The sequence below is a fragment of the Maylandia zebra genome, linkage group LG2 (genome assembly GCF_041146795.1).
Source record: "Maylandia zebra isolate NMK-2024a linkage group LG2, Mzebra_GT3a, whole genome shotgun sequence".
NCBI lineage: Eukaryota > Metazoa > Chordata > Actinopteri > Cichliformes > Cichlidae > Maylandia > Maylandia zebra.
This window is the reverse complement of record NC_135168.1, coordinates 41,146,154-41,173,209: the sequence shown is the minus strand read 5'-3', so window position 1 is coordinate 41,173,209 and position 27,056 is coordinate 41,146,154. Positions and strand designations below refer to the sequence as shown.

The 27,056-nt window shown below is 40.6% G+C and overlaps 2 protein-coding genes across 40 annotated transcripts in view; both read right to left on the bottom strand.

The window, feature by feature from the left end:
* The window catches only part of LOC105940793 (protocadherin gamma-C5), a 315,331-nt gene that overhangs the window by 44,021 nt on the left and 244,254 nt on the right, over positions 1–27,056 (bottom strand). The window contains exon 1 of one of the 39 annotated variants that reach the window (XM_076873916.1): positions 21,239–23,623. The exons of 30 other annotated variants lie outside the window; for them this stretch is intronic. In XM_076873916.1, the coding sequence (XP_076730031.1) occupies positions 21,239–23,623 (2,385 nt within the window). Of the gene's footprint in view, positions 1–22; positions 2,643–15,116; positions 17,674–18,081; positions 20,807–21,238; positions 23,624–27,056 lie in introns of those variants that run through there. 8 more of the 39 variants (XM_076873861.1, XM_076873943.1, XM_076873830.1 and 5 more) reach the window with 8 other exon arrangements.
* On the bottom strand, positions 24,056–26,791 carry LOC143412633 (protocadherin beta-16-like). Its single transcript, XM_076873994.1, has one exon. The coding sequence runs from the start codon at positions 26,553–26,555 to the stop codon at positions 24,057–24,059; it is 2,499 nt and encodes an 832-aa protein (XP_076730109.1). The 5' UTR covers positions 26,556–26,791; the 3' UTR covers position 24,056.

The window sequence follows — 27,056 nt, the reverse complement described above, 5'->3', positions numbered from 1 at the left end:
TCTTTTAATACTCTATGCTCACCTGCTGGCTCTCAAAGGTCCAGGTGCTGTCGGGTAAAGACGCATCCAGAACACTGATCACCTCCTTAAAGTCTGTGGTGCTGCTGGGTTTAATCAGAGTGAAATCGCTGTACTCTGACATTGGAGACATACAGGACCTGAAGGACTGACTCTGAGACAGCATGTCTCCTCCCAGGACCTCCACGTACTTTATAGGTCCATCAGTGTTGAGCTGAATTTGCAGGTTTCTGTTGGGGTTCTTGTAATCATCAGAGTCAGTCCGTCTCATGCAGCACGTGCTGCTGCTCCTGCTGTTCCTGATGCATTTAACCGCTAAGATGAGGAAAGTGACCAGAGACAGCACGGACACCGAGGCCAGAGAGAGAATCAAATAAAGGGTGATTCTCCCAGTTTTCTTGCTGGGCTCGGCCGCTTTATGTCGGAGGTCTGAGATAGGCTCATGGAGGCCGTCCTCCAGTATGATGGACACCGTGACTGTGGAGGACTGGATCGGTTCCCCGTCGTCCTTGATCTCTATAAGCAGCCTCTGAGAGGAGTCGTCCTGCTCGGACACAGCGCGTTTAGTCCTCACCTCCCCTGTGTACAGATTGACGGTGAAGAGAGAGGCGTCTGTGGCCTCCGCCAGTCTGTAGGAGATCCAGGCGTTATGGCCCGAGTCAGCGTCCACGGCTGTCACCTTGGTAACCAGGTGACCCGCTTTCGCGGAGCGAGGCATCCTCTGATGAGAGAGGGAGCCCATGGCAGCGGAGGAGGGGTAAATAACAGCGGGGGCATTGTCGTTCTGGTCCAGGATAAAAACATGGACAGTGGCGTTGCTGCTGAGAGACGGAGAGCCCTGATCCTTTGCCTGGACCTGAATCTGAAACACCTTCAGTTTCTCATAGTCGAACGAGTGCATGCTGTAGATGCTGCCGTTATCTGAGTTAATGTAAACATACGATGAGACAGAAACATCCTGCACTTTAGAGTCCAGTATAGAGTAAGAGACCTTTGCGTTTTCACCGGCATCAGGATCAGTTGCGGACACAGAGCACAAAATTTTCCCAGGAGGATGGTTTTCTTTTACATAAATGAGATAAGAGGGCTTGGAGAAAATTGGTGGGTTGTCATTTACATCTGACAATTCAACGAGTATTATTTTTTCACTTGTTAATGCGGGGTTTCCTGAGTCAGAAGCACTTATTTTAACTCTATATTGGGCGTTTTTTTCACGGTCAAGTCGCCCATTTGTCACTAATGAATAATGGTTAGAAACGGAAGGGTTTAACTTAAAGGGAGATTTGGGGGATAAGGTCAGTAAAACTTTGCCATTGTCACCAGAATCTGGGTCTTTTGCACTTATTAATGCAATAACTGTCCCTACTGCAGAGTCTTCTGGAACAGGCGATGTTAAAGATGTAACAATGATTTCAGGATTATTGTCGTTAATGTCAAGTATTTTAATTTCGATCCCACAGTGCCCATCCATCTGAGGATTTCCTTTGTCTTTGGCAGTAATATCAAATCTATGTAAAGAGTTTGTTTCATGGTCTAAATTTCCTCTAACAACTATAGTTCCAGTAGAAGATTCAATGGCAAATAACGATAAAATCAAATCCGATGTTTGTTCTGCAAAAAAATATTCGATTTCTCCATTTACTCCTTCGTCTGCATCCGTGGCCTTAACGTGCAGTATTTCAGTCCCGGGTGTTGCTTTCTCACTAACATTAGTCTCATACACTTGTTTTTCAAACTGGGGCGCATTGTCATTGATGTCAAGTACTATAACTGTAATTTCAGATGTCCCTGAACGCACCGGATCTCCACCATCTACAGCGGTGAGGATGAGATTATGTACAGGCATCTTTTCTCGATCAAGAGGTTTTTCAAGCACTAATTCAGGGATCTTCCTTCCGTCCTTGTGATTTTTAACAGTCAGTTTGAAATTGTCGTTTTTGGTTAGCATGTAAGAACGCACAGAATTAACGCCGACATCGGGATCCTGCGCACTTTCTAAAGGAAATCGAGCACCTGGATTTACCAGCTCTGCAATTTTTACCACCTTTTCTTTTGTAAGAAAACTAGGAGAATTATCATTGGTGTCCTGTATTTCAATTTCGACTCTGTGCAGCTGTAGAGGGTTATCAATAACTAGTTCCAGAGGCAATAAACACGATGGTTTTTGCCCACACATTTCCTCCCTATCTATTCTATCGGTGACCACCAGTTCTCCCTTCCCCAAGTCCACACTAAAATACTGCTTACCAGCTTCCGAGGTTAACCGCAATTTACGCCTATGCAGTTCAGACACAACCAAACCCAAATCTTTGGCTATATTTCCTACCACAGAGCCCTGTTTCAGTTCTTCTGGTATGCTGTAGCGAGTCTGTCCGTCTATTGTAGTCCATAAAAGAAAGAAATGATGCCACCACAAAAACACCTGCCATGTCGGTAATCTGTTCCACATCATTTCACGTTCAGTATATCCCATATCTTTTCACTCCAGTCCCAACTTTTCGACCGATTAAGTATAGAAGGTTTATAATCCAAGGTAGATGCGTCCTCAGACATAACAGTGAAAGTCATGCTTTGTGTCTGGATATGCATCCTCCCCCTCCAGTGCAGAACATTGTAACGGTTAAGAGGGTGATGCTACTCGGTGAGACGGAGTAGATCTCTTTGTACAGCTCGGGATTTCATTGGTGGGAGCAGTACAGCTATTTCCACCAATCATGGCATCACTGAACATCTTCAAAGGAGTGACGCAAAAGCAAGAGCCACAAAAAAATAATCGAATTTCCCATTATTAAACACATTATCAAACATCGTTAGTTACTATGAATGAAACCGTATATCCAGCATCTGCAGTCATCTTAAAAATGTTTTTTGGGGGCTATAAATATAATTCTACATAATCCAGTGATTATATTTCTATCTTTTTATGCTATTATTAAAAGCTGATAGATGAATATGTATAGCGTCATCGGAGCTACTCAGTGAGTGATCACTTCAAAATTATTAATATAATGATTTGCATTAATCCATTGATACATGTATCTTACTCTTGTTAATCATCTTGCCTGTATGTACCTGCCTGCATGCACTAGCTTTTGTGGCAGACAAGGCTCTTCGTTGCCTTCCTGTGGCCAGAGCAAGCTAGTGCAGCCTGCAGACAGTAACTCACGCCTCAGAGAAATAATTCTGACGGCAGCCAACGTAAAATACCCGTATGGAGGTCGGTAGAGCAAGTGCGAGGGGAGGAGAGCGTTGATGACGTGGGAAGCCGCTCTCTCTCTCTCTCTGTCTCACCATATGAACACAGCCTGATCCTCTCTCTCTCACACACACTAATAGAGAGCGAGCATCATGCTACACTCATACTACACTTAAAACTATTCACAAATAATTTTAGAGATTTTTATAGACATCCCTATCTATGTGCGCCATCCCTTTACTGAAAATAGCCATTATGCGCTTAAAATACAACCCTCAATATTAAATATTGTACAAAACTTAACAAAAGCTGCAAACACATCAATTAAAAATACCTACAGATACGAAAAACAAGAAAGAGTAAAGCTGTAGTATTGGAAGTAGTCGTGTTCTCTAATAAGAAGTGGGCGACAGAGGGAGATGTAGAGAGTCAGTGTGAGAGAGAAGGAGGAGGGGGAGCTCTTTGGAGCTATTTTCAGCACCACCAGTGTGGACAGCGCCACACAGGCGGCCAACTGCTGCTGCTGCATGCTGCTGAAGAGACAGCCAGCTTATAAGGCTCCCACTGAAGACGGGCCTGGAAAATAAAACCTCAGCCTACTCGATATTTTTTTCAGCTGTACACAAAAATACACAGGACTAGACTGCGTCACAAGCACAACCCATGAAATTTTACTGCTGTAAACACACATGTAGATAATGTGTGTTTACAGCACACATTATCTACATGTGTGTGTGTTTTTTGGCTAACTGTTATTTGGCATTGATGTTATCTGATACTTGTCACTTAGTATCAATATTTTAAGTCATTTTAACCTGTAATTTGTATCTTTGTACAGCACTTTGGCTAACACTACTGTTGTAATAAAATGTCCTATATAAATAAATAAATGTAAACATAAACATAAAAGGTGAAAGAACAGTAAAATAAAAAGCTTAAAATGTATGGTTAGATGTTTATTTAAAAAATATCTGGCCACATAAAGTATTAAATGTTATATTAATATTATGGTATTTAGTCATGGGGCAAAACCAAGGCTCGGAGACATAAGATAACTTAAAAATTCTGAAACCAGTTCTTGTTCAACAAAAGTTAAATTATTGTGGTTGGTATTAAGCTGCTAGTAAATTCAAGTTATTGAATCAAATCTGCAAGGACATTTATTAAAAGTGAAATTGTGATTTACACAACTGGAAGCAAAGTTCTGCAAATGAAATCACTCTTAAAAATCCCCATATTCCATGTGTTCACTGTCCAGCACACAGTACACAGCTAATGCTGATCAATGGATCAGTTTCTACATCACACACAGGATGGAAAGCTGGATACTCTCCTATATAGTCACTATATAAATATGGAAATATTACCTCAGGTTTCATTAAATAATACCAGTGAAAGACTAATGACAGTAGTAGTATACCTACTACTATGAATCTACATTAACTAACTGTAGCTTAATGAAATAAAGTTCAAGTTTTCAATTCCATTTATTTTACGTTAGTTTCCAAAGTTTCTCCTTTCAGTTTATTGTTTACTGATTTAAGCTTAAGATTTAAGCTTAGTTCTCAGTAGCTTCATTCTTACTTTTAGTCTTCTGAAGTATAATAATATGGAGGGCATTTAACAGAGGTATGATTTAAGCTATTCAGAACAACTATTACAAATATAATACAACACTTTTTGAAGGTAGTTGACTCACTGGCATGTAGATGTACAAAGTCTTAAAAAAGCACATGCATCTCGGACTGTAATGACAAATTTCAACAAAAACAAAAACTTAACAAAAAGAAAAACACTGACATCTGCTCAGTTGTTTTATTTCAGAAGTGTAGTTTTTATTTTTATTTGAGAACTTAAATGTTTTTAATGCAAAGTTTTTTTTTGTTTAGTTGGAGTTCACTATAATATGTAATTTTCAATAGTAGTTTCAGATGTACATATATGAACATTTCTTTACACTTTTAAAAAGTAAAAATCACCAAATGTGAATAATATACATCTGTGGAATCTTCCAAGGCACTTCTCCTTATGTCAAAACATGATACTGTATGTTTTTATACTTATTGCAGAACTTCTCTATACTTAGAGTTGCAGACACATTCTATTAAAGCCCAGTATATTCAGGTTTCTGAGACCATTTTCCATTTTTAAATAATCACTCTTAAAACACCATATTATTTTTATTCATCCTTTGTTAATCAGGATTACATTAACTAGATTATTAATAAATGCAGATATTTGCTGCTGAATTGTTTTTACTCATGCCATCAACTGCAGATTTGACAACAAAGAAGACTTGAACATGATTAATATTTAGAAATCATGACTAAAATCCTTTACATGTTGTATTGATCAGTGCATTGTTCTGACATTTAGAGATATGTGAGTATATTGAGTACATGAAAAAAATAATGCTTTTTAATGCATTAAGTCATGTAAATACCATTACTGTAAAGCAGCACCTTTAATTATTTGTAGGCAGGTGTTGTGACAACTTTATAGTCCTTTTGGCGGGAACAGTTTGTGGCCCTGTGGCATATTTCTCTTACTTTGGACCCTCTTCTATATCAGAAGAGAGGCAAGCCTGCGTTCTATAACCTCCTAAGACCCGAACTCTTTCATGGGATGCAATTTTAATTTCTCTTCGCTATTTGGGCTGATTGGGACCTGATGAATGTAAAGACAAAGAATTACCAGATATTTTTTTTTTACCTGATTTTTGTTTCTAGGAAAAATTAGATCCACATATGAGGATATTCGTATGAAATTTCGATCGAACAGCAGCAATATAATATCCTCATAAGTGAATATCAGACCCTTGTGGAGCAAAATTGAGTATTTTGGTCTAAATAACCCAAAATGTGTTGTCCAAATATGTGGACGCCAGGTCCTAGGAGGATAAGGCAGGCTTGATAAAAGCCATACCTATCTGTGTAATGCAACATAAACAGGACACCTCATGAAATAAAATCCAATACACCCACTCCAGGCGCTGAATCAGCAGAACAGTTTATTGATCTTTATTTTGATATCTCCTAACTAAGTTTGAGTGAATTTCTGGTAATAGAATACTGAAAACAAGCTAGTGATAATTGATCATTCTAAACAGACAGACATTGCTATCATTAGTAGGTTATTGTCCTATTACTTGAGCTATACTTCATCATTTGGATTGCAATATCCTATTTAATCACTATGATGCAATGGTTTCTTATTTATATAGTGGTTGATGGTCCAGAGTATCAATCCAGTAACTAAAGTTCTTGGTACTGGACAGCATAATCCGTGCACCTTCATTCTGGCATGAGATCTGTAGCAGCTGGTCTTCCCTGCTAATACATTCCTTAAACCAAATTAACTTGTTTACAGTGAGAGATACTGAGCTTACACAAATATCCTATTTAAATGTAAAACACTTTGAGGCCTTTAAAATCTATAACGGAGCTGATGGCTTACTAATCTATAGTGAGATCTTAAATTATGAGCGTATTAATGTAATTAAGTGTTTGCCCCAGTCAACAATCAAATTATGTTTTATTGATAACCTACTTAAGCAATAAACCAGTCACACCGTCACACGTGCTCAGATGTCACAAAAGCCACATCCATGGATGCCTGATTGAATCAGTGGAGGTAAATGTTTTGTGAGGTATGCAAAGAGATGTGTTGCTTGTAAAAACCCCCAAAAACAAACAAACAAAGAATGATTATCTGCTTATGTGGTGTTTGGACACTGCAGCAAAATAAGTTATTGTTACATTTTGTGTTTAAAGTCTGTTTTTGTATGTGATTGAAAAGATGTGCCTGTGTGAGTGCATCAGTACTCTGTCCTGCTTGTTTAATCAGAATAATTTGCACTGATGTATGTCTTTGATGGCAATAGTGTACAAGAAGAATAAAAAATATTTCTTACCTTATTTGGTGAGTCATGATTTGACAGGATTGAGGTAGGAAACAGGAACAGCGCAGCGCAATGAGTGGAAAGAAAACATGAAAGAGAAAAACAAGAGAGACAAGATATCAGTTAGACTGGTGTCTTTATCCAGAGTTTGGCTGTGGGGAGAACGGTAACCAGCATACTTACCATTACAAAAAAAAAAACAAAAAAAACAAAAAAAACAAAAAAAACAAAAAAAACAGGGTGAAAAGATTGTGTGGTGAGTCATAAAGTACTAATCGTACTAACTAACTAACTATAAACTGGTGTTATAATGATGTGCAGTGAATAACAGTGTAATAACTATTTATTCAGATAGACTGTGTTATCTGCTCTGTGTGTGCACAAACTATTAAATTTCTACACGGGAAGTAATGATATGATTAAATGCTCATCACAATGTACTGTACCAAACATCAAAAGACAGAAAAAAGAAAACAAATACAAAGCATGATACAAGTTTTCCTCATACCATCTTAAAAATGTATAAAAATAAGTGCCGTATTTTCAAACAGTATTAAGCATTAAGGAGGCTGTAACCTTAAATGATAAAAGACTGGAACATGGTATCAATCTAATACTCAGAGTCTGAAGTATGTATTAATAAAAAGATCCAATGTGAGTATGAAAGTGAAGGAGAGAGAAGGGATATTCACAGATACAATCTTAAAGTATATATATATTGTTAGTTTAACAAAAATCAAAACCAAAACAGATGATACTATTGTAAAAAACAGAAAATAAATCAGGTGATATAACATAAAAATAATCTCTGTTGGATATGTAATAACAGTAAACAGACCATTGTCACAGCAGTTTTAGCTAAAATATCCATTTTGATCAGTATTCATGAAACAATTTACAGGTAAAACAATCAGCTAACCTCTTTCAACAGAAGCACATACATGCTTGGATACTACAACAACCATTTTAGCCCAAATAGGAACACCAGTGTGATCATTACTGAGGGATAATAGGTCAAAGGAATCAAATCACACCACTGCACTGGTGGAAAAACTGCCACTACCCCCATAACAACAGCAGAGGGCCTCAAGGCGATGGCGAGCTAAATCCATGCCATATTAATGAGATTCTTTGCACTGTGCCCCATGTTTGTCACATCTGACATGTGTGATGAGTATCTTAGTGGGGGAGCTCTGAGCTTCTAAGACAAAGCAAAGCATAAACTGCTTTTCATTACACTGGGATTATACATTAAACTGTACATTATATAACCTTGCCATTTATGCATATGAACACATTTCAGGAAGTAATACATGATCAGTGTTGCTTAGAAACACAAAACAGCTCAGCCAGTGCACAAAGAAATGACAAAAGGACACCAAAATGCTGTTGTTCCTTTTAAAAAGCCATACAAAAAAAATAAAATAGAAATCAGGTCATTCAGTGGGTCATTCACAATTGAATTACAGTCATCAGAGACAACATTTTGCTGAAACGGGTTGTGAGAAAACACACAGGGTAGCACAGATTAGAAAAAATATCACAAACAGCCATGACAGCCCAATCTCCCTCCCCTTTCTCCATCATTAGCCACCCAAGGTCTGAGGATGCTGCACCTATTTTCCCATAACAGGGGTGTTTCCTTTCCTCATTCTAGCCACAAATCTAAAAAGCCAGTAAGTACCAGAGGGTACATCTGCTGCTGAACCCCTGTGGCATCATAAAAAATGGTACAGTCCTGCCCGCGAGTCAGCTTGTTGCTATGGTAACACATCCCACCTCCTTTACTTGCATCCCACCCTGCTTCCTGCAGCCTAACAGGGATAGCAAAAAAAGGAGCTAGAAAAAACAATATGGAGGATGAATAGCCAGCAGAAGAGGAGATGGGAAATGATGCTCTCACACACGTGCACATTCACACTCATAACATGTTCAGATAAAGCAGACATTTATAGACTGCTGGGTACAAACAAATCTCTTGGCAATTGGCAGAAAAGTGGGACAAAAGAGATTTTTCTTCTTGTCACAAACATAGCAGCCAAACACAGAGATGAAAAGACACCCAATGGTTTGTTATTCCTTTTTATAGACTGGACAAAATGTCCTACATTTAGCAATCTTCCTCTCCCTTTCTCTGTGTGTCTTTTTTTCCTCTCTCTGCAGCAGAGTGGTGCAGCTGGAGAGGGGGAGGGGAGGGATGCAGAAAACGAGATCAGGAGGAAAATGAAAGAGTGCTGTAGACAGAATAACTGATAAAGAGTGGCGTCCAGCTACAATTTCACACCACTTTAACTTAAGTTAATAATTAAATTTGAATGGTTAAAATAAATATATGTACACTTTATGTGTGCTTGCTTTTTAATATATTTTCTCAAATTTCTTACCCATATACTGCAAATTTTAAAGGTGTATACTTCCATGAAGCAATAAATGAACTCTCCCACAGGGACAGACCACACTGGGTTTTTTAAGCGTTATTTTTGAGAGATCTGTAGCTTTTATCTTTTCCCTGTTAGTATCATGTTCAATATATTACACTGTCTGCCCAAAGGATATTATGACATACTTATAAGTCCCCAATATCTCAGCTATCTGGCCAATACTGTAAAAAAAATACAACAGGGGACTTAAATATATACATCCTCATCTTCAAAGACAACACACAATGTGTTGATAGCCCCCAGAGGCATAAACATGAGCACACAGCTGCTCACCAGACAGCCTGGCAAGGAAGTCAGGACACATAGAAACAGTTTAGATCTGTGGGAACCAAGAGCTTCTGCATGTGATTAAAGTTTTGTGGCTAGTAGGAAGTTTAACAAAGTAATAACCAAGGGTTTGTGTAGGTTTGAAGGTTCTAAAGTGGCTGATGGCAGCTTCAAGGGAGGGTTCTTAAAAAGGAGAAGGATAAAAGAACATACGGATTTAGTAAATGGTATAAAACTCGTTGAATGATTTAAGTGGTTGCAAAGACATTTCTGTGAGCTTTGACCCCTAAGGAGACAAAAGAATTTATGGCACTCAGTAAAAAATGCCACCAGCATAAACAGGAAAGACATAATGGAGTAAAGACAGTTAAAAACAGGTAAAGCAGACACAGATGTAGGCGTATAATAATGGCAGACTGCTTCCAGAGGGTATGTGGGTTAACACAATTAACCTCATGGTTTGAGATTTTTGAACTTGGATTTTTATATGCACAAACCCTGACCTCAAGATATAAGTATATATAAATAACAATATATATTTAAAACAAAACAGACTATAGACACCAGACAATAAAGATCCACAACTTTCATTCAAAAGTGGAGAACATGAAACAAACAGAACTGCTGAAGGATTATCTTTAATTACGTTATTCCAATAGTAAGTCACCACTCATGCAATAACCAGAATATTTAAAAAAAAGCACTATGAACCTTACATCTAAAGTGAAGTCTAATTTTCACCAAATGTGGAAAAAAGAAAAGTCAGTTATTATTTTTCTCATGACAGGCGCTGCAATAATAACAGGGTTATTTGTGCCAAAACAGCACAGAGCTTTCATATTAAAAAAAAAAAAACTTACAGAGGATGATGTGGAAAGAAGAAAATCCACTCAGTTGCTATGTAATGCTCACAAGATACTGAATAATTAATTACAGATTAATTAGATTTCAATATAATTTAGTTCAGTTGTCCTGTGTAACTGCATTTGTTGTTCAGTCAGATTCAGCCTCTAGTTGTTTGTTATACAACATTTATCTCTAGCTTTATGGTTTTGCTGGTTTTCTACTTATTTTTTCTACATACTTCAGTCTCTCTGTCTGTGTTACTTACAGTGCACTTAAATGTAGCCTGACATAATAGTTTCAGTTTTCTATTTTCACCTTTTTACAGCAGACAAAGAGGGCTGCAGACCAAAATGGCTGCTGTGCTTCACAAACACAAATGCTGCACAGAGGATGATGAGACTGTGCCGGTTACCACGTGCTTCTTCCCTTCCCCCTCCTGCCTCTCTCTTTCTCTCCATCTCCTCTCAACCTCCTTAGGATAAATTGTGACTGTTCCCTTTACACCTGCAGTACATTTTAAACAGTTAAACCCCAAAACACTGTATCATTCTTTGATCATATTTATTGAATTGAATGAACTAACTTTGTTATATTCAAGAGGAATTCCACCCTGGCTTTTGTATTGCAACCACAACTGCTGCTGTAACATGTGCAGCCCAAAACCCACGCCTGTAAACTGTTATGAAGGGAACTAGGTCACTGAAAAGTAGTCCACTGCATGGTTGTGTTTTTCGCAGTGAGAGCAATCTGTAGCAAAGCTTTAGCAGGGATGAAGCCCTGAATTATTTTTATTTTACTATGGCAAGATAGTAAGAAGACTATCTCTGATAGCCATACAGCACATTATAACTCCTCTTTGCATTTTTCAGAGTAAGAGGTCTCAACATGGAAAGCACATTGTTATGTGTTTCGTCAGCACATAACATCAAGTTTCACTGCAAGATGAGGCAAACATTTGCCAGCACTACTATATGACAAATTTAACAAATAATTAATATGATAAAGAAACAATGAAAACAAGATGGAAATACTAATTCAATAAGATGACTGTAGTGTCATAAAGCAAAGACAAAAGTTCACCCTTTGTACCGAGCATGAATCAGCATAAGAGAATGTGCAGTAACAAAAAATGCTGATTCATTTTCAAAATAACTGAAAAGTATCTGTTAGGCTTGTAGACTATACCAGTCAAGAAAAAAAAGAAAAGAAAAAAAAAATCCACCGTTAAGCATGTCTAAATAGTAAGTTGTGGTGGGAACTAATGAACTAATTTATTCAGTATAGTTTTAAATTCACATTTTCTGAACCATCCTATTGCATTTTTTAATTTTTATACCCCTGAACAACTGTCTATAATCTTAACTTAGATAGATACCTGCAGACTACTTTTGGAACAGTAAGGACTGAAACTGAGTAGACTTGATGATATAAATACAGTATGAGATAATAAAAATAATGACTGATCAGTGACCTAACTAATGTGTGTGTGTGTGTGTGTGTGTGTGTGTGTGTGTGTGTGTGTGTGTGTGTATATATATATATATATATATATATATATATATATATGTGTGTGTGTGTGTGTGTGTGTGTGTGTGTGTGTGTGTGTGTGTGTGTGTGTGTGTGTGTGTGTGTGTGAATATAGATTTTCAGGAATTTATGACCTCACCTCCGTGGGTATATTCTCTGACTCGGTTTTATGCCTTTGAACTGTCCTGGTAGCACTTTGGTCAATACTCATAGTGCTTTGGCTGAAGGGTCGGGAGTTCTTCACATCACTCATTCGAGAGTCAGTAGTACCATAGACCTCATAACTGAACCCCTGCTTCAGCGTACCGGTGCCGCTTACGTCTGCGTAAAGGGGAGGATAGTATGGAATAACAGGAAGATTCCCGCTGGATTTATAAAACAACCTCTCGCGTCTCCACCTGTAGATTCTGACTGATATAATAACTACTAAACACGTGATGAAGAGGAAGGAAACTACAGCCAGAGCCAAGACTAAGTAAAAAGTCAGGTTGTCATTGTACTCCTTGTCGTGCGTCAACTCAGTGAACTCCGACAGCACTTCAGGGAAGCTGTCCGCCACCGCCACGTTAACAATGACTGTAGCAGAACGAGAGGGCTGCCCGTTGTCCTCCACTATAACAGTCAGTCTTTGCTTTACAGCATCTTTATCAGTGACTTGGCGGATAGTTCTGATTTCTCCATTCTGTAAGCCCACTTCAAACAGCGCCCTGTCTGTGGCTTTCTGCAGTTTATAGGAGAGCCAGGCATTCTGTCCAGAGTCCACATCAACAGCCACCACTTTAGTCACCAGATAGCCCACATCTGCTGAACGAGGCACCATTTCAGCCACCAGAGAGCCACCAGTCTGGACTGGGTACAGAACCTGAGGGGAGTTGTCGTTTTGGTCCTGGATCATTATTTTCACAGTCACGTTGCTGCTGAGTGGAGGAGAGCCTCCATCTTGCGCTTTTACGCGAATATGGAACTCTTTTGTTTGCTCATAGTCGAAGGAGCGCACAGCAACTATCTCCCCCCGCTCTACATTCACTGAAAAATAAGCAGAAGCTGACATCCCATTCAGCTGACTATCCTCAAGAAAATACGAAATGCGCGCATTGCTTCCATAGTCCATGTCGCTGGCTTTGACGGTGAGGAGTGACATACCAGGTGAATTATTTTCATTGACGAAAGCGGTCAAAAACTGTTGCGGGAACGTTGGTGCGTGGTCATTTACGTCCGATATTCTTAAATTAATACTCTTGTTTGTGGAAAAAGGCGGGGAACCCTCATCTACTGCTGTAATAGTTATATTATATTCTGGTACTGTTTCACGATCCAAAATATCGTCAGATATCAGACTATAGAAATTAGGTGCGGAGGACTTGATTTTGAAAGGCAAATCTTGGCTAATATAACACCTAACATGACTATTTTTACCCGAGTCCAAATCTTTAATATTGATCATTGCTATGACGGTATTTAGAGGGGAATCTTCTGGTATTGCATTGGAGAGGGAAATGATGCTAATTATAGGGGCATTATCATTTAGGTCGGTCACTTCAATTAGCACCTTGCTTGTGTCTGTAAGGCCCCCTTTGTCCGTGGCTTCAATGTTTATTTCATAATGTTTAGCTTTTTCATAATCTAAAACACCAGTTACACTTATTTCTCCGCTGTGGGGGTCTATAATAAACAGGGAAGATGCACTGCTGGTATGCTGTGAGAACGAAAATGTTATCTCTTCATTTGTTCCCTTATCATTATCAGAGGCACTGACTCTTAAAATAACGGCGCCCTTCGGTGCGTTTTCAGGAACGGTAACCCTGTAAACGGACTGGCTGAATACTGGCGCATTGTCGTTAGCATCCAGAACAATGACGTTTATTTTGACTGAACCCGATTTCTGAGGATTACCTCCATCAAATGCTGTCAGAGTTAATTTATGCTCTTCTTGTTTTTCTCTATCAAGCGATGTGTGAAGAACCATTTCAATATATTTTGTACCATCGGGAAGAGATACAACGTTCAGTTTGAAATTATCTGAAGGGTTGAGTTTGTACGTTTGAATGGTGTTCATTGCTACATCGGGGTCACTGGCACTCTCTAAGGAATAACGAGCCCCCGGTGAGGCAGATTCAATAACCTGGAAATTGTATTCCTTCTTGGAAAAATACGGAGCGTTGTCATTGATATCTAAAATCTCTACATCGATTCTGTGTAGCTCCATTGGATTTTCAAGGATTATTTGGAAATGAAGAGAGCACGGAGACACTTGCTTGCATAATTCTTCCCTGTCTATCCTTTTAGCCACTACTAAAGTCCCTTTTTCTGAATTCAGACCAATGTACTCACTGTCGTCCTCGGTAAATATCCTAGCACGCCCAGATTTCAATCGCTTAATATCCAAACCTAGATCTTGAATTATATTCCCGACAACAGAGCCCGTCGCCATCTCCTCTGGTATAGAATAACGGACCTGACCGACAGCCATTTCTGCGACGCAGATGCAGACAAGCAGCGGCAACAATGAAACAATTTTCTTTTCGGCGAAATAACAAAAAACACCCATAGTAACGAAATTGTTCACAATATCTGAATGAGGAAAACGGACCAAATATTTGGTCACAAGTTAACAACTGAGTACGGGGAGTGTGGTTTGTCAGTCTAGCTCCGAATAAAGCAACAGAATGGCGAGGGAGGACCTCGACTAGAAAAAAAGCTCTGATTTTAGTGATACTAACCAACAGCGGCACTTAGGGACATAAAAGGGAAATGCAGAAATAGATAGATAGATAGATAGATAGATAGATAGATAGATAGATAGATAGATAGATAGATAGATAGATAGATAGATAGATAGACAGACAGACAGACAGACGGATGTTGTGTCTCTGTCCAAGGTACTGGACATTATATAAAGTATTGTAATAATAATTCTAACCTCTAGAGGAGAGTCTGGTTCATCCAGGATGCTCTTTTCACTCTGTATCCGCTGCATTGTTCCTGTAGAACTGGGGTCCATTATCAGCACGTTCTGACTACCAGCTCTGCCGAACTTACAGTCACTCTTTCTGGAGTCAGTCGTCCTGCACACCTCGTAATTGTACACATGTGGCAGAGTCCCTGTCCCCAAAGTGTCTGAGTAACGTGGTGGATAATATGGAATGACAGGGAGGTTGGAGTGATACAGGATGCGAGACTGTCTCCACCTGTAGATTTTGACTGATATAATAACCACTAAACACGTGATGAAGAGGAAGGAAACTACAGCCAGAGCCAAGACTAAGTAAAAAGTCAGGTTGTCATTGTACTCCTTGTCGTGTGTCAACTCAGTGAACTCCGACAGCACTTCAGGGAAGCTGTCCGCCACCGCCACGTTAACAACGACTGTAGCTGAACGAGAGGGCTGCCCGTTGTCCTCCACTATAACAGTCAGTCTTTGTTTGACAGCATCTTTATCAGTGACTTGGCGGATAGTTCTGATTTCTCCATTCTGTAAGCCCACTTCAAACAGCGCCCTGTCTGTGGCTTTCTGCAGTTTATAGGAGAGCCAGGCATTCTGTCCAGAGTCCACATCAACAGCCACCACTTTAGTCACCAGATAGCCCACATCTGCTGAACGAGGCACCATTTCAGCCACCAGAGAGCCACCAGTCTGGACTGGGTACAGAACCTGAGGGGGGTTGTCGTTCTGGTCCCGGATCATTACTTTCACAGTCACGTTGCTGCTGAGTGGAGGAGAGCCTCCATCCTGCGCTCTTACGCGGAAGTGGAAATCTTTGATCTGCTCGTAGTCAAAAGAGCGCACTGCATGGATGACTCCACTATCAGCACTAACGGACACATATGAGGAGACTGGCACTCCGTTAACGGAGGAGTCCTCCAGTATGTAAGAAACACGGGCATTCTGGTTCCAGTCAGCGTCTGTGGCTTTGACTGTGAATATAGAGAGACCTGGTGTGTTGTTTTCTACAATGTAGGCCTCATATGAGCTCCTCTCAAAGACAGGTGCGTTATCATTAACGTCTGAGATCTGTAAGGTGAGAGTGACGCTGCTGGAGAGGGAGGGCACTCCCTCATCAGAGCAGGTCACGGTGATGTTATACTCAGAGGCTCTCTCTCTGTCTAAATCACTGTCTGTCATCAAACTATAGAAATCACTGGTTGTAGACTTCATCACAAAAGGAATATTTTCATTCATTGTGCACTGGACCTTTCCATTTTCACCTGAATCTGCATCCTTAGCATGAATCATTGTGACCGTAGTACCGGGCTTTGCGTCTTCTGTTATTACATTCGATTTAGACATGATATGAATATCAGGTTTATTGTCATTCATATCAATCACGTCAATCTTCACTTTACACGAGTCAACTAGTCCTCCGTCATCACTTGCACGAATGTTTATCTGAAATGTTCGAGCTTTTTCATAGTCAACATTTCCTATAAGCCGAATTTCACCACTTTCACCGTTTACTTCAAATAAACCACGGGCATTGTCTAATATACTGGAAATTGAATAAGTTATTCTACCGTTAGACCCATGATCCGCATCTGTTGCTGTAACTCTCATTACAGTAGTTCCGACTGCCGAATTTTCTCTTATCGAAGCTTTATAAATTGGCTGCGTAAAGACAGGAGAATTGTCATTAGCATCTAAAACAGTGATTAGAATCTGCATTGTTCCTGTCATCTGCGGCTCTCCCCCATCCAGCGCCGTCAGTATCAGAGACAAATATTCATGTTTTTCCCTGTCAAGCGGTTTGTCTAAGATCATTTCAACGTTTTTTGTCTCATCTGCTTGGTCATGCAATTTAACCACAAAATTCTCTGACGGTTCAAGTTCATAGGTTTGCAGTCCATTTAAGCCTACATCAGGGTCGACAGCACGATCTAAAATGAATTTAGCCCCACGGAGGGCGGATTCGCTAATTTTAAATTTGACGTCATTCTTTTCAAAGGACGGCGGGTTATCGTTAATATCTGTTATCTCAACTGTCACACTGTAAAATTCCATTGGATTTTCTAGTATAATTTGAAAATGCAAAGCGCAAGGCGTTGTTTGCCCACAGAGCGCCTCTCTGTCGATCCTATTCTTGATGAGGAGGACTCCTCTATCGTTATTCAGCTCAATATAATCATCGGTGTCAGGGGAGAAAATACGAGCTTTACCCGATTTTAATCGTCTAACATCTAAGCCGAAATCTTTTGCCATGTTTCCAACTAGAGAGCCTTTCGACATTTCTTCAGGAATAGAGTAGCTGACCTGTCCGAGTACCGAGCTGAGAGAGAAGACCGAGAAAAACAACAGTACTTGCCCTCCCATTGTTCTCTCTGACGATATCCCGATGACAAGCATGTATGGATGCGATGATTTTTTTTTATCCCAAATGAAGAGGTTAAAGCTGATTTTAAACCATATTCCCAAAATATAGAAGAGATACGACGTCCTGTGTCCAGTAAACTGTAGACGACGAGGGCTGCTTCTCCCTCTTTCTCTCTCTAAAATAAAGCCATGATGGGAGGTACAAATGTCTGCGTTAAATCTGACACAGACTGGGCAACAGCGGCACTTTGAGTTCATGAACTATCATTGCATTTTAAATGTTCAACATGAAATATCATATGTATATACTAAAGATGAAAACTAATCGTTTAGTATATGGGAAGCATTCAAAGAGTTTACGTTTCAAAAATATTACTCAAAGTAATTCAGATATTTGAAATACATGATTGTGTGAAGGGAATTCCCCGAGCTGTATTGGTTGCATGAAATAATCATTTAAATAATTTGAAATGTAAATTATTTTATGAAAAAAAGATCATGTCGCTGTCCGAGGTGCTGAAAATAAGATGTCAAGCATTAACTTCTTAACATTAATTTTGAATGGTTGGAAAATTCTAACCTCCAGAGGAGAGTCTGGTTCATCCAGGATGCTCTTTTCACTCTGTATCCGCTGCATTGTTCCTGTAGAACTGGGGTCCATTATCAGCACGTTCTGACTACCAGCTCTGCCGAACTTACAGTCACTCTTTCTGGAGTCAGTCGTCCTGCACACCTCGTAATTGTACACATGGGGCAGAGTCCCTGTCCCCAAAGTGTCTGAGTAACGTGGTGGATAATATGGAATGACAGGGAGGTTGGAGTGATACAGGATGCGAGACTGTCTCCACCTGTAGATTTTGACTGATATAATAACCACTAAACACGTGATGAAGAGGAAGGAAACTACAGCCAGAGCCAAGACTAAGTAAAAAGTCAGGTTGTCATTGTACTCCTTGTCGTGTGTCAACTCAGTGAACTCCGACAGCACTTCAGGGAAGCTGTCCGCCACCGCCACGTTAACAACGACTGTAGCTGAACGAGAGGGCTGCCCGTTGTCCTCCACTATAACGGTCAGTCTTTGTTTGACAGCATCTTTATCAGTGACTTGGCGGATAGTTCTGATTTCTCCATTCTGTAAGCCCACTTCAAACAGCGCCCTGTCTGTGGCTTTCTGCAGTTTATAGGAGAGCCAGGCATTCTGTCCAGAGTCCACATCAACAGCCACCACTTTAGTCACCAGATAACCCACATCTGCTGAACGAGGCACCATTTCAGCCACCAGAGAGCCACCAGTCTGGACTGGGTACAGAACCTGAGGGGGGTTGTCGTTCTGGTCCCGGATCATTACTTTCACAGTCACGTTGCTGCTGAGTGGAGGAGAGCCTCCATCCTGCGCTCTTACGCGGAAGTGGAAATCTTTGATCTGCTCGTAGTCAAAAGAGCGCACTGCATGGATGACTCCATTATCAGCACTAACGGACACATATGAGGAGACTGGCACTCCGTTAACGGAGGAGTCCTCCAGTATGTAAGAAACACGGGCATTCTGGTTCCAGTCAGCGTCGGTGGCTTTGACTGTGAATATAGAGAGACCTGGTGTGTTGTTTTCTACAATGTAGGCCTCATATGAGCTCCTCTCAAAGACAGGTGCGTTATCATTAACGTCTGAGATCTGTAAGGTGAGAGTGACACTGCTGGAGAGGGAGGGCACTCCCTCATCAGAGCAGGTCACAGTGATGTTGTACTCAGAGGCTCTCTCTCTGTCTAAATCACTGTCTGTCATCAAACTATAGAATTTTTCTGAAACTGACTTCAATATGAAACTATTACTGTCATTGATGTCGCATTGCACTTTTCCATTTTCAGATGAATCTGCATCTTCTACATTTATCATTGTTACAACGGTGTTAGGCTTCGCATCTTCTGATATAACATTTGATTTAGACATGATATGAATGTCGGGGCGGTTGTCATTCGTGTCTATTACATCAGCTATTAATTTGCATGAACCACTTAAACCTCCGTCATCACTCGCTCGAATATTAATCTGAAAAGTTCTGGTTTTCTCATAGTCAACCTTTCCAATCAAAGTGACTTCACCGCTTCTTTTATTGATTTCAAAAATACCATAGGCATGATCTAGCATAGCTGAAATTGAATAAGTTATTCTACCATTAGACCCGTCATCTGCATCAGTTGCAGTAACTGTCCCTACAACAGTTCCGACTGGTGCATTTTCCTTTATAAATGCTTTATAAACGGGCTGTGTAAAAACGGGAGCATTGTCATTAGCGTCTAAAACATTAATGTGAATCTGCATCGTTCCCGTCATCCGCGGCTCGCCACCATCCACCGCCGTCAGAACCAAACGTAGGTGTTCATTTTTCTCTCTGTCCAGCGGTGCATTCAGAACCATCTCCACGTTTTTACTACCCTGTCCCTGATTATTTATTTTCAGAGAAAATATATCACTTGGTTTAAGAGCATATGCTTTTAAACTATTTTCGCCCACATCAAGATCGGTCGCCCGATCTAAAACGAATGCTGTGCCACTCAGCGCAGATTCGCTTATATTAAAATGTGCCTCGTTCGTGATGAAAGTCGGAGGATTGTCATTTATATCTGTGATTTCAACAGTGACACTATAAAATTCCATCGGATTTTCTAATAAAATCTGAAAATGTAAAGCGCAAGGCGTCATTTGTCCACACAGCGCCTCCCTGTCTATCCTTTCTTTAAGTAGGAGAATTCCCCTTTCGCTGTTTAGCTCGATGTAAGCTGTGTTGTCTCGAGTAAAAACCCGAGCCCTGCCGGATTTCAGTCTTTGGATGTCTAAACCTAAATCCTGAGCTATGTTACCAACGAAAGAGCCTTTCGCCATTTCCTCAGGAATAGAGTAGCTGACCTGTCCGACAGCTGCACTGAGGGAGAGGACCGAAATGAACAATAGTACTTGCCGTCTCGCTGTTACTCCTGCCATCATCAAAATATCCATATGTAAACCCTTTGTCCCGGTTCACGTTAACTGAACAGAAATCCGTAACAGAAAGCCCAAGGTTTATGTATCTGCGTTCGGTTACATTCCCACAAACGGTTTTTTATTGAATCTCTGAGCTGTGCTTCTCGACAAAATAGAAGGAGATGATGGGAGGTACTACTACACATCAGCGACGAACTGATACATCCTGGTCAACAGCGTCCCTCTGAGTTCAAAGTAAAAAATACATAAGAATTACTCATGAAAACTGAAGAGTAATGTTTAGGTAGAAATGAAATTGCTCTATAAGGACTGATTTTAATACGATAAAAAAAAAACTTAGAATGAGGAAATCCATCTCCATTAAATAAGAAAGAGCAATGAGCGAGCCTATTTTGAACAGGTGATTGAGATAGAAATGAGAATGTTTTCAAATACTGAAAGATGTTTTGAACCTAGAGTGAGAATAGGCGAGAATAATATGTTTCCATCAATAAAACTCTGTATACCTGAAATTACAATCAATACCGAGAACTAGAAACAATATAAAGGCTGGACATTAAAAACAAACAAACAAAATAAAAAACAACAACAAACAATTTAAATGAAAACGAAAATCTCCTTAGGTTAAATCTATGAAATAAGTTACAAAGGTAATCTCTATCCATGGTTCTGACTGAAGACGGAAAAAGAATCACAACCACGTTACATATTAAAACGGGCCTGCATTTGCTACGGAAATGAAACTAAAATAACCAACCTCCAGAGGAGAGTCTGGTTCATCCAGGATGCTCTTTTCACTCTGTATCCGCTGCATCGTTCCTGTAGAACTGGGGTCCATTATCAGCACGTTCTGACTACCAGCTCTGCCGAACTTACAGTCACTCTTTCTGGAGTCAGTCGTCCTGCACACCTCGTAGTTGTACACATGTGGAAGAGTCCCTGTCCCCAAAGTGTCTGAGTAACGTGGTGGATAATATGGAATGACAGGCAGGTTGGAGTGATACAGGATGCGAGACTGTCTCCACCTGTAGATTTTGACTGATATAATAACCACTAAACACGTGATGAAGAGGAAGGAAACTACAGCCAGAGCCAAGACTAAGTAAAAAGTCAGGTTGTCATTGTACTCCTTGTCGTGGGTCAACTCAGTGAACTCCGACAGCACTTCAGGGAAGCTGTCCGCCACCGCCACGTTAACAACGACTGTAGCAGAACGAGAGGGCTGTCCGTTGTCCTCCACTATAACAGTCAGTCTTTGTTTGACAGCATCTTTATCAGTGACTTGGCGGATAGTTCTGATTTCTCCATTCTGTAAGCCCACTTCAAACAGCGCCCTGTCTGTGGCTTTCTGCAGTTTATAGGAGAGCCAGGCATTCTGTCCAGAGTCCACATCAACAGCCACCACTTTAGTCACCAGATAGCCCACATCTGCTGAACGAGGCACCATTTCAGCCACCAGAGAGCCACCAGTCTGGACTGGGTACAGAACCTGAGGGGGGTTGTCGTTCTGGTCCCGGATCATTACTTTCACAGTCACGTTGCTGCTGAGTGGAGGAGAGCCTCCATCCTGCGCTCTTACGCGGAAGTGGAAATCTTTGATCTGCTCGTAGTCAAAAGAGCGCACTGCATGGATGACTCCACTATCTGCACTAACGGACACATACGAGGAGACTGGCACTCCGTTAACGGAGGAGTCCTCCAGTATGTAAGAAACACGGGCGTTCTGGTTCCAGTCAGCGTCTGTTGCTTTCACTGTGAATATAGAGAGACTTGGTGTATTGTTTTCTACAATGTAGGCCTCATATGAGCTCCTCTCAAAGACAGGTGCGTTATCATTAACGTCTGAGATCTGTAAGGTGAGAGTGACGCTGCTGGAGAGGGAGGGCACTCCCTCATCAGAGCAGGTCACAGTGATGTTATACTCAGAGGCTCTCTCTCTGTCTAAATCACTGTCTGTTACTAAGGTATAGAAATTACTAGATGTGGATTTCAACACGAAAGGAATATTATCACTTATAAAACATTGAACTTTACCATATTCATCTGAGTCTGGGTCTTGAATGTTAATCATTGTAACAACTGTGTTGGGCTTTGCACTCTCTGATATAATTGTTGATTTAGACATAATTTTAATCGTTGGTTCATTGTCATTTATATCAACGACATCGACAATAACTTTGCAAGAATCAGTGAGTCCTCCGTTATCCCTTGCCCGTACATTGATTTGGAAATGTCTTTTCTTTTCATAATCCAACCGCCCAATCAATTTAACTTCACCGTTTTCATCGTTTATTTCAAACATATGTCTGACGTCATCCAAAGTATTTGTGATTGAATATGTTATTTTGCCATTCAATCCATGATCAGCATCTGAAGCACGAACAGAAGTCACAGTTGTGCCTTTTGTAGCATTTTCGGATACAGTGCCTTTGTATACCTGCTGCGTAAAAACGGGTGCGTTGTCATTGGCATCTAACACTGAGATAAAAATCTGCATTGTTCCTGACATCTGTGGCTCTCCTCCATCTACAGCGGTCAACACTAACGCAATGAAATCATTTTTCTCTCTGTCCAAGGGCTTTTGTAAGACCATTTCAACATTTTTTGTGCCGTCAGCTTGGTTGTGCAATTTAAGCATAAAATTATCGCTTGGTTTGAGGACATAACTTTGGAGAGTGTTTGTACCCACATCCAAATCGACAGCTCTTTCTAAATCAAATATAGCCCCAACAACAGCAGACTCACTAATGATGAATTTAATTTCATTTTTTTCAAACGTTGGCGGATTATCATTAATATCTGTTATTTCAACTGTAACACTGTAAAACTCCATAGGATTTTCTAACACAATCTGAAAATGCACAGCGCACGGCGTCGTGTCACCGCATAACGCCTCTCTGTCTATTCGCTCTCTGATTAGAAGGACTCCTCTCTCGGCGTTTAACTCGACGTATTCTCTGCTATCACCGGAATAAACACGAGCGTTGCCCAGCTTTAGCCTTTTAACATCTAAGCCTAAATCCAGAGCTATATTTCCAACTAAGGTACCTTTCGCCATTTCCTCCGGAACAGAGTAACTGACCTGCCCGAAAGCATCACAAACAACCAGAAGTAAAATAAACAGCTGTACTTGCCGTCTCATTTTGTGTATGTGGGTCGTTAAGATTAAAAGAAAGATTCCTAAAAATCCATTTGGATGGCAGACAGACAATCACAATTAATACGAAGAAAAACAATCCTCAGAACGGAAGGAAAATTGTTAAAATTTGCGTCGCCTTTGTGCATATCCGCCTGACAAACGAAGACAATGCGGTCGGTCCTGCCGTTTTTCTCTAATACACCGAAAAGGAGAGGCGGCTCAGCAGAAAATATACCACAACTGCAACAAAGAAGGCAACAGCGGCCCATTGAGTTCAAAAAGCAAAATTACAGGAGAAATGATGACATATAACAAAAGCGTGAATACCCAGAAAGTCACTCAATTTTAAATGTTGTGTATAACATTTTTGTTTTATAAAAACTGTCTAAAATACAAGACAAATCCCACAAAAGTTGAAAACGAGCCTCAAATCACGTTAAATACGTAAACTAAATGATATACTTATACATGTTGCTCTCCAAGGTGCTGAAAAAAAGACTAACGAAAATAACAAGTTATATTGCGTCGTTTGTGATGTAATATTAATTCTAACCTCTAGAGGAGAGTCTGGTTCATCCAGGATGCTCTTTTCACTCTGTATCCGCTGCATCGTTCCTGTAGAACTGGGGTCCATTATCAGCACGTTCTGACTACCAGCTCTGCCGAACTTACAGTCACTCTTTCTGGAGTCAGTCGTCCTACACACCTCGTAATTGTACACGTGTGGCAGAGTCCCTGTGCCCAAAGTGTCTGAGTAACGTGGTGGATAATATGGAATGACAGGGAGGTTGGAGTGATACAGGATGCGAGACTGTCTCCACTTGTAGATTTTGACTGATATAATAACCACTAAACACGTGATGAAGAGGAAGGAAACTACAGCCAGAGCCAAGACTAAGTAAAAAGTCAGGTTGTCATTGTACTCCTTGTCGTGTGTCAACTCAGTGAACTCCGACAGCACTTCAGGGAAGCTGTCCGCCACCGCCACGTTAACAACGACTGTAGCTGAACGATAGGGCTGCCCGTTGTCCTCCACTATAACAGTCAGTCTTTGTTTGACAGCATCTTTATCAGTGACTTGGCGGATAGTTCTGATTTCTCCATTCTGTAAGCCCACTTCAAACAGCGCCCTGTCTGTGGCTTTCTGCAGTTTATAGGAGAGCCAGGCATTCTGTCCAGAGTCCACATCAACAGCCACCACTTTCGTCACCAGATAGCCCACATCTGCTGAACGAGGCACCATTTCAGCCACCAGAGAGCCACCAGTCTGGACTGGGTACAGAACCTGAGGGGGGTTGTCGTTCTGGTCTTGGATCATTATTTTCACAGTCACGTTGCTGCTGAGTGGAGGAGAGCCTCCATCCTGTGCTCTTACGCGGAAGTGGAAATCTTTGATCTGCTCGTAGTCAAAAGAGCGCACTGCATGGATGACTCCACTATCAGCACTAACGGACACATATGAGGAGACTGGCACTCCGTTAACGGAGGAGTCCTCCAGTATGTAAGAAACACGGGCATTCTGGTTCCAGTCAGCGTCGGTGGCTTTGACTGTGAATATAGAGAGACCTGGTGTGTTGTTTTCTACAATGTAGGCCTCATATGAGCTCCTCTCAAAGACAGGTGCGTTATCATTAACGTCTGAGATCTGTAAGGTGAGAGTGACGCTGCTGGAGAGGGAGGGCACTCCCTCATCAGTGCAGGTCACAGTTATATTATACTCAGAGGCTCTCTCTCTGTCTAAATCACTGTCTGTTATAATGCTGTAAAAATTACTGGATGTAGAAGTAATTGCAAATGGTGTGTTTTTATTAATCGTACACTCGACTTTACCATTTACGTCGGAATCAGGATCATTAACACTCATTACAGCTACCACTGTGCCCGAAGGCGAATTTTCTCCTATTGAAATTGACGACGATATTATTTTTATAACTGGACTGTTGTCATTAATGTCTCCTACATCAATAATGACTTTGCTCGAATCAGACAGTCCTCCTCTGTCCACTGCCTCTACGTAAATCTCATACTTTTGGGCTTTTTCATAATCAAGAGGGGCATTTAGTACAAGATGCCCGTCTTCCGTAATGACGAATACATTTGAAAGGCCCCTCATGCTATTTCCAATTACGTAGCTAACCTCCCCATTAGAGCCTTTATCTGCATCGGAGGCGCTCACTTTGGTAATGACTGTCCCGTTGACTGAGTTCTCTTTGATTTCAGCTTTGTAAACGGTTTGTGTAAAAACAGGGGCGTTATCATTAGCGTCTAACACTGTAATATGAATCTGCATAGTCCCAGACCTTTGAGGCTCTCCTCCATCAACAGCTGTTAACAGCAATGATGCATACTCCTGCTTCTCTCTGTCTAGAGACTTCTGTAAAATCATCTCGACCTTTTTACCACCATCAGACTGACTGTTCATTTTAAGTATAAAATTGTCGTTGGGCTTCAATGTATAGCTCTGAAGACCATTTAATCCTATATCTGGATCTATTGCTTTTTCTAGCATGAATTTAGAACCGACGACTGCAGACTCGCTGATTTCAAAGCGCCTCTCTTCCCTTTCAAATACGGGAGCGTTGTCATTAATGTCTGTGATTACTACAGTGACGGGAAATATTTCTATTGGATTTTCTAAAGCAATTTGAAAATGTAAAGCACAAGGCGTCGTCTGGCCACAGAGAGCCTCGCGGTCTATTTTTTCTTTGATGACGAGTAGTCCCTTTTCCTTGTTAAGCTGAAGATACTCTGCATTGTCTCCGGTGTGGATACGAGCCCTGCCGGCTTGTAATCGTTTAACATCTAAACCCAAATCCTGAGCTATATAACCGACTAAAGAGCCTTTCGCCATTTCCTCGGGGATAGAGTAGCTGACCTGGCCGAACACAAAACGAGGAAAGACGACCAAGAAAAACAACAGTACTTGCCCTTTCATTGTTCTGTTAAGCACATCCGTTGAACAGAACTAATGTTCTCTCTTTGTTTCGCAATCCGCGTTACAGAGCAAAAATTAAATGTACAGCTAAGTTTTGATGAATTAAAATCCAACGATATGGTTATTCCATGAAGATTATTCGTGCCTTCTACCTTATACACTACAGTGTATTCCGCATGCACACGAGTCCTTCGCTCTTTGAGAGGACGGAGGATGTGCCGTGTTTCAAATAATTTAAAAACATGCTGGCGCTGGTCAACAGCGGCCCACTGAGTTCAAAACTCGAAAGTGCAATTTTCAGGATTTAAAAGTCTCTCTAACACTACACCTATCAATTTTAGCGAAAATACCAGACAAAACACATTAATGATTCCGTTTTAATTACAAATAAGATAATACTAAATTAGACAACGAGTTCCCTTATTGATAAAATATTAATTCAATACGAAACTACTCAACTGAAGTGTAAGCAAAATAGGACAAGGATTAGGGAAAAAAAAG